This window comes from Lissotriton helveticus, chromosome 8 (assembly GCF_964261635.1).
Source record: "Lissotriton helveticus chromosome 8, aLisHel1.1, whole genome shotgun sequence".
NCBI lineage: Eukaryota > Metazoa > Chordata > Amphibia > Caudata > Salamandridae > Lissotriton > Lissotriton helveticus.
In genome coordinates this window covers 375,520,194-375,540,762 of record NC_136069.1, presented here as the reverse complement: position 1 = coordinate 375,540,762, position 20,569 = coordinate 375,520,194, and the positions used below count along the sequence as shown (strand labels likewise).

At 40.0% G+C, this 20,569-nt stretch overlaps 1 protein-coding gene across 7 annotated transcripts in view; it reads right to left on the bottom strand.

Moving 5' to 3' along the window:
* The window catches only part of NBEA (neurobeachin), a 1,787,704-nt gene that overhangs the window by 1,473,685 nt on the left and 293,450 nt on the right, over positions 1-20,569 (bottom strand). For all 7 annotated transcript variants that reach the window (XM_078657170.1, XM_078657173.1, XM_078657172.1 and 4 more), the window contains exon 2: positions 14,458-14,689. In XM_078657170.1, coding sequence (XP_078513296.1) covers positions 14,458-14,689 — 232 coding nt within the window. The remainder of the gene's footprint in view (positions 1-14,457; positions 14,690-20,569) is intronic.

Genomic DNA, 20,569 nt, shown 5'->3' with positions numbered 1-20,569 from the left:
AATAAAAGGTGAATTCACACAGTGCATATGTAGAAATTCTGTATCATGAAAAGGCAGGCTTGTGTTTTTCAATAGTCAGAATCTGTAAGAACGCATCTAGATAATTGAATCGTTTTATAAGTCGTTTATACTTTCTGAAGCTCTACAAACAGCAGAAGCGGTCTCAAAAACCTTTGTATGAATAAGGGTTTACACATAAACAAGACTGTTGCAGCAACAATGTCTAATGTTGATGCGCTTCCATGTCTGTCAATGGAAGCAAGTGCAGGTGCTACGGATTAGTTTAGAAGCATCTTGTCTGAAAAAAGATCAAGTGGGCAGGACCCGCTAATCTGTTTTGATGCTGTAAATGTGGGCACCTCTGTAAGCTAATGGGCACAGTGTACTTGTAAATCATTCAGTACCTCACCCAGAGTTTCAGCACCTCAAGCAGGGCTGGTGCTATAAAAGTGTTCCTACCACGGTCACAGTGTAGAGAGATCCTCGTAGTCCAATAATATAATTTTAATTTTTAACACTTTCGCCATGAATTCAAGTGCACAAAGACAGAGTCAAAAATTAGCAGAGTGTAATTCATAACTCAGATATTTACTAGGATTGTAAACTTCTAAAGTGTCAAGGGCATTTTTTCGATATTATTTTAGATGTACATTAAATTATATAATTTGACTGGAGGAAGGCGCAGCTTTGCTGCTTTTTATTGTTTACTTTTGTTCAGTTTTTGGCCTGTGTTTACACTTGTGAACAAGGGATGTTAAGCCCTGGTTGGTGGCTCCATGACTCTGTCTCTATTCTAATAGCAATGACATGAAGTGCCCTTGTAAGTCCTTGAAGGTTCATCTGTGGAGTTAAGAGGAATGTGTACTTAGAGAGCTATTTAATTTCTCTTTCTTTATTGCTTGCAGTAACCATTAGTAAAGAGATGGTCTCACTATTCATTAACACCAAATAATTAATTGGGCCCTTCACTTGGCTTTATGCTGTTTTCAAATGTTTACTGTTTTGAAAAGAAACTCTGTAGAGATTGTTCTGCTGTATAGAAATAATTCTGGGTTATACAGGTGAACAATTCGTCCATTCATTGGATAATCATCACTTTAATTCGATTAACGGGTATAAATCGGGGGATACTTTAAAATATTAGATACATTGTATCCTATTTAATGATAAAATTACAGCCAAGAGCGACAGAACGCCCAGGAGTTTCTTTAGACACATGCTTCCCCATGGCTTTTAAATCATGTCAGCAAAGCAGCTACTGAGAGCCCCCTTACCAAGAAAGATTTTTAGGGAATTAAATGTATATTTGTCTGCTTAGAAATGCAGACTACGCATCTAAATATACTTAAAAGACGACTTTAGCCTTCATTGAGACTTGCAGCAAATGTTTTCCTTGTTGCGACTTACACCAAGCTACGAAAATAAACAAATGTGCACCTACAATGACATTTCTAAAGAAGCCAAAAATCCACATGTTCTAAAAAGTGTTCTAGCAGGATGGCTAGTGCATGGGACCTTTATCTGGTCAGATATCGCTGGAACTTGAACAGGGAATTCATATATTTTCAGCTTTGATTGTTCAAGAAAAAGTACTGTTCCGACTTTATCTTAGGTGAAATTTCCTCTGTGAAATTTCCAATACCCTCCCAGGTCGAAGATCTATCACCTTGACAGACGTACATGCAGTGGCGTAATAATATGCCCCGCATCCCCCGCGGTTCGGGGGGGGCGAGATCCAGGTCAGGGGACACAAAAATATGGTTACTGTAATTGAGAACTGAGAAGGAAGAGGGATTCTCCTGAATCCTTGATATCACACCAGGCCACAGGAATTCTAAGAAAATGCTTAATCTAGAAACCATTGTGGTTTCTAACAAGATGTTTTACTATTGTCACAAGTTATATTCCTTGTATCATACTAACAAAGGTAAACATAGAACATGCACCATGGCAGACACTAGAATTACTTGGTTTACTGATTTTTCACAGCTAATTACAGACAGAAAAGAATCTATTTTCCAATTTGTATTATTTTTTTTTTTAAATAGGAATATAAACGGAAATGAGGGTTTTTTGAGGGGTAAATACTCTTAGTCCGATTGCCAGACCAATCGCTTTGCAGATCGACAAGTAATGGAGTTAAACAAGACTTAAAGTTTTCTAATGAGGCTTGGGTTTCTTCAAGTATGAACAAACTTGATACTAAAATGTACATGTTTTCACATGAATGGATTGATTTATCACATACTGGTATTCATATTATCGAAACCTGTCAGGTATTCAAGCACGACTGTATATATATTGGTAAAATACATTTAACTTCTGATTAATTGTTTGAAAGACTCCTCACTACAAACGGATAAACACAGATAAAATTAGCAAAAAATAACTTTGCATAAATACAGAGAAAAGTGTAAAAAAATTATGAAATACCATAAAGCCAGGAGCTCTATTTCTAAATAGATTCACAGGCATCTAGTCTAAAACATCCCCAATAGGAGTAAAGTCAATCTGATGGTATTTTCCCATAATTCTTTCAAGAAGACAATTATGTTTCTATGATCTAGCATGAATAGTTTGTTTCCTTTCCACTAACATGCAAACACTATTTCTCTACTAGTGAGGAGAATATCGTCCACATCAATCGATACATTTAAATTTAACACTTCTTCAAACCATCCCAAAACAGACCAGGTCACCAATCTGGGTTAAATCCCTCATAAAACGTTTGGTCAAATGCTTGCAGGAATCTACATCTCTTGCCAATATAAATTCTTGTCAACAAAATGGTGCTACTTTTGTATCAATTAGTATTCATACAGCAGTACTAACCACACATTTAGGTCTCTTTCACTTTTGCATCATTCCAGATGCAAATGCAGGTACGATTGTTAAATCCTTCACTTAACAGCAATCTCTGAGTAGCAAAGATGAGATTCTCCTAAACACCTGAACTGCACATTTAACTTACACGCCTCATTCTGCTTTTTTTCCCCACCAGATAATAGGTCACTGTACCAGGTGAATACATATTTTCAGAGTGAAGAGCACACTCAGAAGCGCTATGCGCACTGGAATTTTTAAATTTGGGATTTTTTTAAGCATACTTTTCAAATAAATCCATTGTCTGCAGCATAGTCTACACATTTTAACAAACAATTATTCCCAGCTTCAAACAGATAAAACCATTACTAAAAACCTAGTGAAATGTGTTGCCACGCAGTGCAAAGCCCTTTGCAAGAGATGGTTGTCAGCATTCTGTTGCTCATTGCTGTATTTGAATGTCAAAACTGATACTAATGAGGTGGACCACTAGCCCAGGTGGTGATAACATGTGTAACAAGCAGTGACAATGCCAAAAGGTCTGGCTTTAAAGGAATGTTGTCTGGTAATGTGAAGCATTACAAGTAGAGAGCATGGGATTGAATATGTATTTATGTGAAAGAAAAGAACTGTAAGATAATATTGGTGTAGGATAAAAGGTCAGGTGACAGTTGCACTATTAAGCCAGCCCTATGAATCCAGAGAGGGTAATGACTGCACTCCTCCCATTTGTGCTGCTGCCAGAGAAAAGCACCATATGTTATCTAGTTAGTTAAGAAACTTTAATTGCATTAAGAATGTCACTGGTGTGCCCCTGAAGGTTCAAGCTCGGGCAGCTAGATAAATAAGTAAAAGCGACAGTTGTGTGGAGGGCAAGCACCTTTTTGTGGAAGTACACAACTTAAAGTGTTGCACTATGAAGTGTATTTGCCTTTTCTTAGCTGCATAATTTAGTCGGCCCTTCCACATAATTCCAGTAGCCCTGAACATAGGTTACAAAGCTTTCTTGGGAGGGCCTAATAATGAAACCTAACAGGTTTGTCAAGTAATTTAACTTTTAAGCCACTTTAATTAAACTAGCGAAATATCTGCATTAGAAAGGAAATACACTAATATAAAGATGCTTTCATGCTGGATATAAAAGGATTATGTTTGTAAGTACTCTGATTTTATTCTATAATAAATCCGATATCCACATGACTACACAAATGGTACCAAAGGAGAAATGGCGATTCTTGAAAAAAAAAGATACATCTTTGCTTCCTGTCACTCCAAAAATGTTGATTAAAGAGTACACAGTCTTATATAGTTTGGTTGCACTCTAGAAAACACGCGTCTTCCCCACCACTTTATAATGTTACATTTTAACTTATAAAGGGAGTGTGTAGAACATGAAATTACGTAAACATTTATCATATCATTCTTTTCTGATAAAATATTTCAATAGAGAAAGGGATAATTATTATTATTATTACTTTTCACAGTTGATTTCACAATATATTTTTTTACCTAAGTTTACGTATACACCCTCCATGGCACACAAGCCTGAGGATTTTTCAAGGTTTAAGTCTGTATCAACATTATTAGTCTTGGTAAGAAATGATGATGGGGTCTCAGTTCTTGATGGACGTGTCGTGTCTGATAGGGTGGACCTTAAGCAGTCTGGTGAAACGCGTATCTTTGTTCGCATCTGGTCGGTGTACTGGAGTAAGGTTCAGATTTTTCAAATGATTTTAAAACGTTTATTTCAAACTAGTTTAATATGCTGAAATGAAGCATTAAATAGGCATTATATTAACATAATGGAGATTGCATGAAAATTGGCTCAAAATAATTACATTTCTGATGTTAAACTGAAACCATCCGGTATCCACATGACTTCACTAGTGAGGCTAAATAAAGGAAAAGTGGCACTTTGAATTACCAAGTACGTTGTCATCAGCAAAGGATCTGGGCCCTTGAAAACAACACAGGAGCTATGTCTGCTCCAGTCCATTGTTATACAAAAGTGCTTGTCTGCCAGAGGTCTGGCGGGCACCATGTTCTTTGTCAAATGTGTTCAAATTGTATTAAGTCCTAATGAAGACAGTTTAAAGCAAAGAAGACTAAACATAACACCAAGGTAATACCGCACATCATTTTGGAACGTCATTAATAAATTATGCTGTCAACATATGAAAAGTACCAGAGGATAGTAAAACATATTAATCTTAATTTACATGTGCACTCTAGTTAGAAGATTTATAAAAAGCTCTTCAAAGCACAAATGTGAAATTTCCAAATGATTCTTTTTATGCAGCCAACATTTGTCTTTGTCCAAGTCTACTTTAAAATCAATGTTAGGCCGGTCACATCCAAGAAAAATTAGCTTGAAAGGAGTGCTTTTATCTTCACAGATTGATATGAAGGAGTGTCCCGGTAAAGAATACAATTGGCAGAGGAGCTAATCAAAACAAAATACCTAGACTCTAGACACTACCGTACAGATCTGTATTCAAGCCACTTCTCTTTCAAGTTGGTTATACCTTCCTTTGTTTTACTAAGTGGAAGCAGTTGCGCCTTGCATGGCTCTTGGGTGGGCGGGTGGGGGGCTTGGGTGGGGGGGGATCATAAAAAAAACAAAAAAAACTTACCTTGAGGCCGGGTCCTGCGTCTTCTGTGCTCCTGCTCTCCTGCCCCCGACTCGGACAGGGGCAGAAAGAAGGCAGCCTGGCTCCCTTCCCTAAGCCAATCACAACGCTGCAATGCAGCATTGTGATTGGACGGAGCACTGTAACACAGAGCTCAGCCAGGGACTGGAGGGGTTACAGCCTGCATGGAGAGGGAGAAAGTGTGCATGACTGTTTTGGGCGGCCCGAGAGGGCCGACCAAACAGTCATTGCGCACTCAGGAGTGGGCAAACCACTCCTTCCCTGCTCTGCTCCGTAAGCAGAGCAGCCCCGTCTGCAAACGGAACATTAAATGGTAATAACTAAAAGTTATTAAAATGGTTTTGCTTTTCACACTCCGAGAAAGCAGTGAGGCAACCTCCTCCGCATAGCGGAGTAGCCGCCACTCAGTGGAAGAATGTAATTGCTCAACAATTTCTAAGACACCTTAGCAGCCTAGTCCTTCGAGCAGGAAATCAGCCAATTCATGGCCCATGCAAGGAGATTCCCAATTGCTGCATTCTGACCCATCAATTATGTTGTCAGAATTGACTTTGCAACTTATCACATGGTGATCTACAATGCGCTTCCTAGCCTTGACAAGTATGTTGCACATTCCTTACCTTGCTTAGTGTGACTCCAAAGTAACCTACCCTGCTTAATGCTGATCTGTCTTTCTTATGGGGTAGGCTATCAGGGTTATGTAAGATTAAAGAGTGTATAGTGTGCTTTGTTGTCATGGATTCAAAATGCATTTGAATTGGTTGCCATCGTGTGAAACCATGCTGCACTCATGCTTCCGAGATGTGTTATGATGATCTGATTCAGCATGTAATCATTAGGCCTGCAATTCAATCCATTTTGACTAATTCAATATTTGTGCTCGGTTTGAGTGAAGAAGAGGTAGATTGTTTTTATTTATTTTTTATGGACCATTTTTAACAATCGTGTAGTTAGAAAAATCCTTCTTTAAAAGTGAATGCAGATGGATTTTTTATGTAGTGAATGAAGTATTGATGTGATTGCTGTTTCAGTTGAAGAGCAGCTACTGGTGTTCTTATTTTCCCAAGTGAGAAGACAAGAATGGATTAGGTGCTGGTTGTGCTTACAGTTTTCGCTGGTTATCCAGTCAGGGAGTAACCAACCCTTCTCCCAGTGTCTAAGCAGTCTAATCCAAGAGTGTGATATAGAGAATGCAGGTACCACTCAGCAGCTGCATAGCGTTGGTTGCCAGAGCCCAGGGCAAGGCAATTATATTTCCAGTTTGCTTTTTAAATTTTGCACCCCATTACACTTTTGCACCCCTAAGAATGCCCCCAAGAACTATATGTCTGGGGCATCCGCCCCTGTGGCCCCGCTCACGCTACGCCACTGCTACTCAGTAATCTATTGACAGATTAGGACTGTTTTTGGGGTGTTGTGATATACAACTCTCTGAGGACAGAGCTACATGTTGGTTTTATCACCAGGACCTGTTCAGCCTGTCTTGCCACTGCCAGGGTTACTCCCCTCTGAGCGATTCCGTTTTTAACCTTTCCCCACGTCTGGAATGCAGATGTCCGTACATTTTCTTGGTGGGGAATATTTTCCCACCTGATGAATGCATCAATATAATACGTGGAGTAAAGAAGAGGAATTTAATAGTTTCATTAATTACTGCGGCAAATCTATTGCGAATAATTCCATGTGCACTGGCAAAAATTCCAATTTGTTTGTACTTCTAGATTAATGGGTCTCTGCTGTGGGTCAGCCATTATATTCTGTGTATAAGCGACATGCCCGGCGCTTGCAATGGTTGCAAAGTAGCCCCTGCCACTGAACAGGGTGTCAAAGCACTCTGATAACACTGAAATTTGTATAAAATGTAATGGATATTCAGACATTGGGTAACTCGGGTGTACCTACAATCAGTTCTAATATATGCATGAATATGGCTGGGCTCCGAGCCAGAGGCTATGGAATTTACATGCCAACCATCTCAATTCACTTTCATTCGCTTCTTCACATGTGACTGCTTTACTGGGCCAATTTACAACACTTTCTTTAAACTGACACCTACTCTCATGCTATTTTATTCTACTGCCTTTCTCACAGAAACATATTGGACATCATCCGTCAGTATGACTGGAGGAACACCTGCATAGTTCTGCAAACCTTGCTACAAAGAGCATCCCTTATGGGGCATTCCTGGCTCTGCACTTAACAAATGTAGACATCTGAAGACAGGTTGGTCAGTAGGATGGTGCTAACCAACAACCAGATGTGCCAGAGGCTGTTCTGAATCCATGTGCAAAAGACGGTATGGCTGAAAGTGTAGGCTCATGAGAGAGATCTGGAACTTTTTTTGAAGGCAACAGATGGGAAGGCGCAATAAGACAAGTAGGTAAGTTGCCAACCCTGAACTTGGCAGGCAAGAATAGGAGTCCGAGTAAAAACAAACGCTGAGCGCTCGTGAAGCAAGTGGCTTGGCGGAAAGGAGACAAGCACATAAGTCATACAAAAGTGTACCCATTGGGGGTACATGAGTGGAGCAGCCCAGCAGGAAGTAGGGGCAAGCACAGAAGACGTAATAAAAATCTAATGAACCTGCCCGAGCGTGCATGAGAAAAGCGGCCAATCAAGAAGGGAGCAAGCAAGGGAGTCATACTGAAAATATAAATAACAGTTGTCCAACAGCATTGAGAATGAAAGGGATGGACCATGAAGGGAGTTTACTCTATCTTCTTCAATACTGTCTGCAACAGACAGCTGGAGCTCACTATAGCAAAACTACAAATAAGGAGCAGGAGTCGGCACTCTAGGAAGGAAGAAGTACAGGATGACGTGAGGAATGGGGGCTTGTCACCAACCTGCCAGTCAATATGACTGATGAAGTGGGTTGGTATAGGGTAATATTTCCAGTCTGAATAAGGTAGTGAGCAGGGCCGGACTGGGAACTTCAAGCAGCCCTGGCAGAAATAATAAATTCAGCCCCTATTTACACCAAGTGAGTCCCCCCTCACAGTACTTCTCTAAACCCTGCTACTCCAAATCCAAGCAGGACGATTATTATCTACAATTGATTCCTCCAGAATAAACAACAAATCGTCAGGTCCACACATTGCGTATACCGAACAAAGGAAGACGACATACGTGACTCACAGACCTGGGAGAACGTATAGACAAACGGCAACGCGAACAACTTACACGCTGTACCGCTCCAGCCAATCAGCTAGATGTTTGCGAGTGCACCGCTGCCGGTGTCTACATAGAGCGGTCTCTTATCTGACCCGCCACCAAACGGACGAATTGCATTTCCGTCAAGTCTGACCGGCCCCCTGCTTGTCCACACGGTATACTAAACCCTCTGAACAGGGTCGGCAATACGAGCATCCCACAGCGTCCCCAGCGTCCTGATATACCATAGAGTGGAAAGAAGAGATTTTAACCATTATCAGATTAACACATGCCACCAGTCACGAGTCACTATATTTGAGATATTAAGTGCCTTGATATTCCTGTAATCGGAGTACTTTGTTGGGAAATCCGCCCGTAGAGAACTAAACCTAATATATATCTACGCCATTTTTGTGACATATTAAAAGAATATCGATGGTACAGTCCTGAAGAAGACACAATTCACGTGTCGAAACGCGTCGACAGGAAACCATCAGTTTTTTAAAATGTTTATTGAAATTTTAATCTTGACATATCATGTATAGATACAATGAAGTTTGCACTGACTCTGAACATTGTAATGCATTTTTATCATATGAATTACTTATGAATATTTGAAAGAAATTAAAACCAATTTTATTGGAGAAAGCAGTTGTCGAATGTTGTTGTAGATAACTCTATCTACATGTGTACTTGCTAGTTACGTTTGTGCATGCCTGGGAATTTTTGTTTACATATATGCAAAGTAGCCCCTGCCACTGAACAGGGTGTCAAAGCACTCTGATAACACTGAAATTTGTATAAAATGTAATGGATATTCAGACATTGGGTAACTCGGGTGTACCTACAATCAGTTCTAATATATGCATGAATATGGCTGGGTTGGAAAAATGCTGCTGTGGCAGATAAAGGAGCAAGCAGCCAGAGTTGTGCATCCATATCCAAAGGAATTAAGACCATAGAAACATAACTTATTCATGTGACAACTGATTTTACCTTTACTCCATAGGTACAGTTTAGCCTAAAACAAACAATACTTCCAACAATTTTAAGGTGCTCTGATTTACTTTTTCAAATATGAAAAGATAATTATTCTACATATTGTTAGCCAGGCTGCAAAGTAGTACATAAGTATATTCCCCTAGCCAATTAGTGAAGGCTCGTGTTCCTGTGTGGAGAGCACAAGGGTTTAGCTGAACTAAACACAGACATGGTAGAGGAGCAGAAGGAGATGATACCCTCTGATTGTAAGGTGCTAGTTACGGGCACATGCAAAGGCCTGTTCATTGGAGATGCTCTGGTGCCTGGACCTGGAGGAGGCCTGACTAGTTTCAGTAATTATAACATGTGTGATCCCATTGTTCTATTTCGAGAGTTAAAAAGTAAAGCTAACAGCATTTTACAACAATAACTTGCTGCAAGTGAGTGAGCATGTGGTGTGGTATTTATGACAGTATTCGTTAGATGGTGCTATACAGTGCCCCAGTGGAATCTTTCTTTAATACAGTGGTGTCCAACATAAGTCGAGGAGGATCAATCTACAACTGATTCACAAGATAACCACTGTCTATGAACAGATTTCCATATTAGATTAACTGGATGCAACTTAATCTTATTTGGAGATGCTGATAATCTGGCTCTCCTGGAACTACACTGGACACTGTGGTTATAAAAGGTCATGCACAACCAGGCTTGAGATGAGAAGTATGCTTCTGGAGGAAATAGATGAGTCCTGCCCAGTTGAATTATCCTTCTGCAATGGACTTGTGCCAGAGAAATACTAATGTCAGCCCTGAGCTTGGCCCTGAGCTTGGCTTCAGGCTTTTTCTATTGGATAAGGCGGGCCTGCCTATTGTGGACTTATTGATCCTGTTTGGAGATGGTTCTGTCGAAGGAGAGAACGTCGGTGAAAGCAGAAAGCTTTGATTGGCCTGAGCAGGAGTCTCAGTCAGATGTAGTGATAGAGTGATGAAGTGGAGGAGAACCTGCTGTGAAGTTATATATTCCAGTGTAGACTGGGTTCGTATGTGCAAACATTCCTCTAGCCTTTCCCAGAGTGTGCAAAGTCAACAGAGAACTGCCCTGAAGATTCAGCAAAGAGAACTTCTTGGAATGTCTATAACATCATCAAAGAGAAATGGTGTGCATCAAGGTAACTGACTTTACCCCAACCTCTACGGTCTACGAACGCCCACAACTGTTTAATTTATGTGATGACACAACCTAACATACATTGGCAATGTCAACCCGTCTCCCTATTTATGAATGAAAGAAATGACTTGAGAATATAGCAGAACCTTTGTATTATATATATATTTTTTTTAGTTATAGCAGAAATTGAATCTTGGTGTTCATAGATTGCATTATGTTTTTAAGTTAAGACTTTGAAATTGTAAACATGAGTAACCTTTATAGAGATTGTGTACAATTTTGTTTTGTATTTTGTCATATTAACAATTTTAAAAGATTCTAAACTACTGTGAATTAAAATTTTCTTTTTTAAAGTGTTATTTAAATTTTTTAAACGACTGGCAAAGCTAATTGGTCTCGCAATTTTCAAAGATGCAGTGACATTTCGTATTCAAATACCTTTCAAAAGCTGCAATTGACACTTTCCCAATGCAGACTACAGCCCCAGTGGCCGTCACACAGCTGCCCGCAAAGGTGCATGCACAACTCAAGTCACATAATGCCCTTCAAGAAATATGATGGGTTTCTGCTTCACTCCAAGACTTAAAAGGGCCGGCATTATTTGTGATCCTCTACTGTACACAAGGGTCTGTTAAGCAGCAGTGTGCATTTTTTCATGCTCATGCTTTCATAATACCAGCAAAAAAAAAGAAGAAGAAGGATTTCAGTGCCACTGGCAGGATTCGAACCCCTGAAATTGAGGTACTGGTGATACCAAAGACCAAATATTGCACCACTGATCTATCTGTGTACGTTGATACCAACGAAGATAGTATGCATTTGCCAGCGACCTCCTGTACAGTGTGTACCTTGCTCACTGCAGACCTGCTTCAATACCATTCTAGTTCTTTAGTCAAAAGGAGGCCTCTCCAGTAACCTGCTCTCTTGAAGAAACCTTTGGACCTTTTCATCCATGATGTACAATACACCTAACTATTTAACAGGATACAGATGTACGGTGGAGGTGAACCCTTCACAAACTGGCTCCAAAGAGTGCACAGTCCATGTCTTAGGCTACTTAATATCTTTACAAGCACATATGTGGCTCTGAGCCACAGGCTATGGAATTTACATGCCAACCATCTCAATTGACTTTCATATGCTTCTTCACCTGTGCCTGCTTTACTGGGCCAATTACAACACTTTCTTTAAACTGACACCTACTCTCATGCTATTTTATTCTACTGCCTTTCCCACAGAAACATATTGGACATCATCTGACAATATGACTGGAGGAACACCTGCAAACCTTGGTACAAAGTGCATCCCTTATGGGGCATTCCTGGCTCTGCAGTTAAAAAATTTAGACATTTGAAGACGGGTTGGTCAGTAGGATGGTGCTAACCAACAATGAGACATGCCAGAGGCTGTTCTGAATCCATGTACAGAAGACAGTAGGGCTCAAAGTGTAGGCTCATGAGAGATATCTGGAACTTTTTTTTGAAGGCAACAGATGTGAAGGCACAATAAGACAAGTAGGTAAGTTGCCAACCCTGAACTTGGCAGGCAAGAATTGGAGTCCTAGTAAAAACAAACGCTGAGCGCTCGTGAAGCAAGTAGCCTGGCAGAAACGAGCCAAGCACGGAAGTCATAACAAAAATGTACTGATTGGGGGTACATGCAAGGAGCAGCCCAGCAGGAAGAAGGGGCAAGCACAGAAGAAGTAATACAAATCCAATAAACCTGCCAGAGCGTGCATGAGAAGAGCGGCCCATCAAGAAGGGAGCAAGCAAGGGAGCCATACTGAAAATACAAAAAACAGTTATCTACCAGCATTGAGGATGAAAGGGATGGACCATGAAGGGAGCCGCCCAATCATGAGTTAAATTGACTCTGTTTTCTACAATACTGTCTGCAATAGACAGCTGGAGCTCACTGTAGCAAAACTACAAATAAGGAGCAGCACTCAAGGAAGGAAGAAGTACAGGATGACTTGAGGAATGGGGGCGTGCCGCAAACTTACCAGTCAATATGACTGATGAAGTGGGTTGTTATAGGGTAATTTTCCCAGTCAGAATAAGGTACTGAGTGGAAATGTCAGATTAGGTTTTTCAAAACAGAGTGCTACGGGATAATGCTCTCCCCAAAAACTGGAATAAAAAATACTTGATGAAACGGTGTGGCAGTGGGAAAGTAGAATTTGTAATTATATGAGTAGTGGCTGACGAACTGACAAGTGCCTGCTGGAAGTTAATACAGTTGTATGTAATTCACAAATGCTGTATAGAATACAATGATATGTAAAAAAAAATCAAAACCAAGATTATTAAAAAAGTTGCTTAGTGTAAAACCTTGATAGACTGCTGCCTCTAATGTTCATTTTTAATACAAAAGTTTTTGGTGTGGAATGTTTCAATCCATTCCATTCACATTCTAAGGAAAGGTTTAGGGAATTCTCGCCCTGGCAGACTTTGTGTGATTGCTTTCGGGAATTTTCTTTCTGTATAGAAACTGCTTAGTTATAAATCCCTTCAAAGCAATGATCTTTAACTTGCTTTTTCTTTACCCTTACTTTGCCCATGTATCTTATATTCCTTTGTCTGCTACAGCTTTTGAAACACTTATTGAATTCCGTGCTGATTTATTTTTCTAGGAAACTTTTTTGCTTTTACTTTAACTAAATGAGGACACAGTATTTTCTTATGGTATCAATGTATTGGCTCAGTTATGTATGGCACCTTCATGCACGGTCTCCAAGGTTTGCCGTGTTGCGCAGGCCAAGCTACAAGAACCGGTTTCCTCGGTTGATTGGATACTGTGCTGTTGCCCAACAGGCAACTTTCAACTATCTACCATAAAGGGATTTACTTTCTTTGCAACATGACTTCCAAAGCCAAACACCAATAACTCGGGTGGCCCTTTGCCAAAAGAAGATGCAGACCTCTGTCCTCTCCCGTTACGGGGTTGCTCCAAACTGGAAATGACACTGACTTGAATGGTAAATTAGCTAATTTAATTTAAAATGCCTGAGCATCAAATTAAAATTAAGTGAGAGTCAAAGCTCAGTATTTTATGGAAATTGTATAGCCTGTTATAGACAAGAACGCAATATCTAGATGAAAAAGTCCAAGTAATAAGAGATAAATTTCAAGCAGGAAATTTCAAAATACATTGCTGTTCTGAAGAAAACTGATGAAGAACTGAGGTAGAACAATAATATACAAGACCAGTCTATTTATATTGATTCTAATTTCCAAATCAAATCAAAAAGCTTCTTGAATATTATGGTACTCAGTCGCAAAACATTTACTCAAAACATGTTAAATAAACTACTTCAAATATGGATTTAAGACCTAAATTACCAAATCTTAATTGACAGGGTAAATAGTTGAGGAATTCTCTGACTCTAGTCCCTATTATACCAGGAACATTCCACTAGTATTGTGGATTTCCTGCTGTGCTCAGCTTACGTTAGTGGATGGAACATTGGTGGGGGGAGGGGACGCAAGAAAAGGTTGCAACTTAGCGTGTGTTCACTAGAAGTCCTAATACGTTTTCTTATTCCCTTTGCATATATATATTCACTCCTAAACAGATTGGCGTTGGTGTGTAACCCTGGTGAGAATTTGTTCTGAATTCAATATTTCATAATGCAAATTCTGACCGACATTCATATTTTAAGGATTTCAGTAATGTGTACCTGCGATCATGTCATCCACAGTGCTCATTTTCAGCAGCACCTGTTCGATGAGGCCAACTTCTGTACTGGTCTGTAGGTTTCGGACACTTTTGCGGAGAATGGCAGTGAACATGCTCCAGATTTCCGCCTGGCATGTGACGTCACAGTGCTCCAGCAGCTCCGACATGCACGTGATGCTCTCTGCATCCTGGATGATGAAGTTCATCTCGAGGTCAAATTCCCCACCGACCAGCTGAAAAAGTAGAAATAGTAATGTCAGACTATTCTGAAACAATGCGAACATTCAAGCAGCTTGTCCAAGTGAATAAATACATCAATGAAAGCCAATGGGATCAACTCACCCCGCTTGATGCTTCCCAAATTAAATAAACCAGACATACACATTAAGAAACAGTTATACACGGTTTTATCATGGTCTTGAACAACAACATTGTTATTTGACAGCTTTGACACTCAAGTGATCTCTATTCAAAGTAAACCTCATGAAATGTAAAATTACAAACATGTATACAACAACGAATAACACATCACCAATGCAGCAACTTAACGAGCTACTCGAAAGAGACCTTTATTTGCTAACCCATTTAGTCATGCCTCTGCTTCAGAAATCATATACAATATAAGGTTCCTATCAGCACATATTATTTGAAGAGCTTTTATTGCCTTCAAACAACTGAAAAGCTATAACCAATCGGGATGGCCGGAAAGAGGTCACCGCTTTCCAATACATGGCAGAACACGGGTCAGTGCTTACGCAATGATCATCTGTAACTGTTTCGGTCTCAGACTAGAACAGAGGTCTTCAAACTTTAGTCGGCCGAGCTCCCCCATCTAAACTGTTTTACACGTCGAGCCCCCCCCTCACCGCCACTAACACCTCACAAAAAAGTTCTGGAAGCTGGTACTCTGCATCATTGATGGCCATTCCCTCCTGCAGAGCCCAGGTCGTAAGGGCAAATAATATGAAATAAAGTAAGAGTGTTTTGTAAACTGAAGTTTTTGTAGTGCATGTGCTTACTTTAAAGTTAAAACGAAAAGTCTCCAAGAAAACAATTAGCACAAAAAATTACATTGGTGCTTTATTTTTCACATAAAACACAACATTTAGGATAGATTAGTAAAAACACTCCCAAAACACAGGTGTGGGAGTACATGTTTTTCTCCACGGAGACAATGTGTGGATGGATTCTTGCTTCTGCCATCCTTAGGTTGTGCTCCACTTCCAGTCTTGAGCAGTGCCTGGAAACGGGAGTGCTCACAACATTTTGCAATATATTTTTTGTAGTTTTATATAAGGCGAACATGACCTAAAGGTATTGGAGCGCTTTACAGGAGCATCTTTTACATTACACAAGCACACATTCATTTTTTGTAAACACAGGGAGATTAAGTGATTTGCCCAGAATCACAGGATGTTGAGCAGACATCAAGAATTGAACCTGGTTTCCCAGCTCTACAGTCATCAGCTCCGGCTGTTGTGTCACATCCTTGCCCCTAAACAAGATATCAGGAAAAGAAGCTCCACAAAACATGCTTTCTGACACAATTGAAATATCCATGATTATGTGGAGTATGGCCAGGTGTTGCCATGTCATTAGGAGGCCAGCCGCAGTTTTCCAAGAAGGCCTAGGGACATTTACATCATACACATGTTAAATAAGTGATTCAAGAGGATATATACATCTTTATTCTCTAGCAGCATCAAGAGTCAATTTGTTAGCATGGTTGGCTTATAAAGAAGATCGCCTTCCAAAGCTTCAGAAATAGCTGCACAAGAAAACATTTAAGTTTGGTCTACGAAAGAAGCGAGGACAGATGGTAGGTACACTTCACAATATTTGTTATATTTGACTTGTGGACTCAGCTCTAGGGATTGGAACATGTTAAACAAGCAGTGTGTTTACCCAGATGCCAAGAGACAGCACGCTGCTTCCCGTCCTTCAGTAACCGTCTTCCCAGAAATTGAACTCAGAATTGACCTTGCGGCACCCCTTCAGGCAGAGACATTTCCTCCTGATCTACATACTGTCCTATCCCCACCCTCCAGTCTTGATAAAGACCCGCCGCAACCACCAACTGGGGCGCACTAGGGTCGAAACGTCGACGCTCACCTGTGGTCCAGAAACTCCAGGAGCCACTACATGAACACTATGACTCCTTGGTTGTGAAAAAGATTCTGGCCAATGTAACCCCTGTATATAATTATATATATATATATATATATATATATATATATATATATATATATATATATATATATATATATATATATATATATATATATATATATATATATATATATATATATATATATATATATATATATATATATATATATATATATATATATCACTTGATGTCACTGTACATTGCTTGATGCACCAAGCACCTTTCACCAATTGTCACATAATTTTCACTATTGTTTGACGGTCTTTCCTTAAGAATCTATTGTTATCATTCAATGAATTAATTCAGATGTAACATGAATGAATTCTGATATATAAAACAATCGCATGAAATCAATGCCTTGTCTATATGAAGTTTTTCAGTAGATTGTTTGAGTATTTATACCCTCAGTGCATATGTGTTTCAGAGTTTTTCTAAACGTTTGAGTTGCATTTATTAGCATTTCAAAGTGATTTGCCATACCCAACAGAACCACTTTTGTACTTAACCATGTTAAACAAGCACCAGCGACTTTAATCAAGGTCAAATTTATTATTCGTAAGTCACTGGTAAATTAAGTGATTTTAACCAGGATCACACGATGGTGAGCCAAACCCAGGAGAACCTAGGTCCCAAGAACCAAAGGCAGCACCTATGGCATTAATGCCAAATCCACTCCTCCTTGAAATATCCAACGTTCCCACTAGTATTGGGACGAACAGGAAAGGAGCAAGGCTTTAAAAAAATAATACAAAAAGCTCTTCACTCTTACCTGCCAGAAAATGGAATCTTCAGGAAGGATGTAACCATTGTAAACTCCTTGCAGTGAAACGTACTTCTCACGTGGGAAGCAACATGGGGCGCAACTAGACAGAACTTCAGGGGGGGACTAAGATTCCCAGCCAGGGCTGGCCCTAACACTGATCGCACACATGAGAGGGACAGGTCAGTGAAGTGTCGCATGAGCAGGGGGAGTAGTGTGCTCGTGTGACTGCAGGGGGAGGTACAGGGTTAACAGCGCAAGAGTATTGTGAGTGCAGAGCGATCACTGTGAGTGCAGAGTGTGCTCATGTGACCACAGGGTAAGTGGAGGGAGAACGGTGTAAGTTCATGGTGAGTGACATAAGTGCAGTGTGGTCACTTTGAGTACAGGGTGAGAGGGTGGGTTGAGTGCATAGTGATTAGTGTGAGTACATTGTGATCCCTGTGAGTGCAGGGTGAGTGTGAAAGTGAAGGACGAGAGTGAGGAGTGTGTTGTCTGAATGCAGGGTGCATTCCCAGACACTTGAAGTAACTCAGTATGTTATTGAGGCTTGCATAGGGTTTCAGATATAAGTTAAACTATTGCTTTTATGGTAAGATCCAGGGATCGAGGGTGGGGGAAATAAATATCATGCTTATCCTGCAACAAACTTCCAGTTTTAAGATTAGGGTTGCCAGCTCATTATATTGATGTCCCAGAAGGTACAAAAGTAAGCAATCCCATGAAGCCTATTTTCAGCACTGATCTGTGCATACTTGGAACAGCAAAAATACATAGAAAGCATTTTTAAATGTGTTCTAAGGCTGCCAAAATGATGCTATGACTTATAATTAAAGGGAACAAAGATTGAAACTTCACATTACAAAGGAATACATACTATTTTATTTATAACCCTACTAAGTGTCAAGACAAGGCCTTTGCAGGCTCTTTAAACAGCACATGGCTGGAATTTTTATTTTGGTAACCCTACTTTATATTCCTTTTCATGAAATGCATTCTCACATTAAGGCAGTAAAAAGTAAAATGTAAGGAATAGGCAGAGTGGGTGCACAGGGGGTACTTGAACCAAAAACCAAGCTTTTTTCAGTGGCATCCATTTTGAAAACATCCTTTTACGCAAACTTAAAGGCGAGGTCAGCTTGTAGTCTGATGTCCAGGTCAATAAACAACGGTGTAACCACGGTGGTGGCTGTGATTATCATGGGAATAAATCCTTAAGTGCTTAATGTGTTACAACTACTACTATTAATAAATACAATTATAAGTGCAGAGGCCCAGACTTCTCTTAGGAGCCTGCCACTTGCTCTGTTGAATGGCGAGATTTCAGGAAATCAAGACTGTCTTCTTTTGATTCCACCGCATGCCTTCCTTCCACATGCTTACATTTTCTGTCTCTTCATCTCACTCTTCCAGGTTTTTCTTTTCACCTGGCTGTCTCTCTAGGTCACTGTTTTCCTATCTTTCTCTTCCCACTATTTCTCTCTTTTCTACCTATCCGTGCATTGCTCTGGGCCAAAGGCTGGTGAATAAATATAAGCCCTGAGCTGTAGAAAGGAGTGCCATTCCCACCACCTGCACCAACAGGCATAAAAGAACTGTTTGGCTGAAGAGCCATACCATATTATGTGGTTAAACAGTCCAAGAGCAGTGGCTTCCACCACAGTTACTAGTGTCCAACTGGAAGTTCCTGCTGACGAACTCTTAACTCCCAATTCGAATTTAGAGTTTTCTTTGATAAACTAGTCAAATGAGAAGTTCTCTTTAATATCCAAGCCCATTCAATCCTCAAGTTCACTTGTTAGATCAACAGGTTGAAGGGTCAATGTATTTTGTAACATTCATTCTGCTAGAGAATGAGATATGGCGAATACCCTGGGGCACTTGAATTGTGCAGCAATGGTGGACTAATGTGGCAGTCTCTACAAAATTATGCAGGAAAAAAAGACATACTATGAAGCAAGGTATGCCACACAATCAGTGACATTCTCATATTTGTATATCTTAACAGTTATTGTTATTAAAGAATTCTAACACTGCAGAAACATCTGACTTTTCACAAGATAGAAAAGTTACACATCCATTATTCACTAACAATTAATTATCCCATTTTACTTACAAAAAAAGCCAAAGGATACAGTTTGATTACCACTGCCTTCATACCAAGAGTAAAGTAATTTGTGTAAAACATGTAATGCAATCGACAAGAAATATCAGAGCTTCCTGTACAGACATTTTAAAATAATAAAAGTGTGCTTCTTTTATTCTACACATTCCAGGTCTGTTGTAGCATTTGTAGCGTTTTTGGTAACTTAATTTCTCTTATGTTTTAAGTTCACACCATAAAGCCTCGGAGGCACTTCTTTCCAATAATACAAGGCCATTCTAAACATATTTCTAATGTTATCATCTAAGTGTCTCACGATGAGGCACTTTAACATTTAAGCTGCCAGACCGTAAAATTAAATGCAAAATATTTGGGATTGTTCCAAATTCGGGGTGGCAGATTCACAGCAAAATGTCGAAATATATGCACATAAGTTTCAGCTTAAAGTCTGCAAACATGGCTGCATTTTTGGCTGAATCTCATTCCTTGGAGGAAATCTGCATAATTATTTTTGTCAAGCCCGATCTACAGGCCTAAAGCACCATGTGGTATGTGGTTTGAACTTAATCTGATAACAAAGCCCTGGAGTTAGAAGCTACTAAATGAACAAGGCTTTGAATATCTGCACTGACGCAGACTACCACAGGTCTGGAGGCTCAGTGGGCTAATGCATAAGCTGGAGGTACTCGTACACCCAGCTTCCATTTGTTCAGCCCATTTAATTCAGGCTTTTATTCTTCTTAGCTTGAGAAAACAAGCAAAAACATCTGTTATAAATAATTACAAGAAACTATTTCATCGGTGAAGGCGGGGCTGGCACATGTTTTTTTTTGTTGGAGGGGGGTGGGCAGGCCCCAAATATTTTCAGTGGTCCATGCTGCCAATCTCAGCACTCCAAATGTTCTCAGCCCTTAGGACACAAACAAAGCTGCACAGGAATAGGAGTGGATTACACAGCTTCTACGACAGGGACAGCTTTAGCGCTGGTGGGACCATCTTTTTTGGCGCCTCCCTTGACCCCCATTGCCTCCTCCTCAGATTCCCTCACTCCCACCTGGCAAAAGTGCCCCTTATCTTTT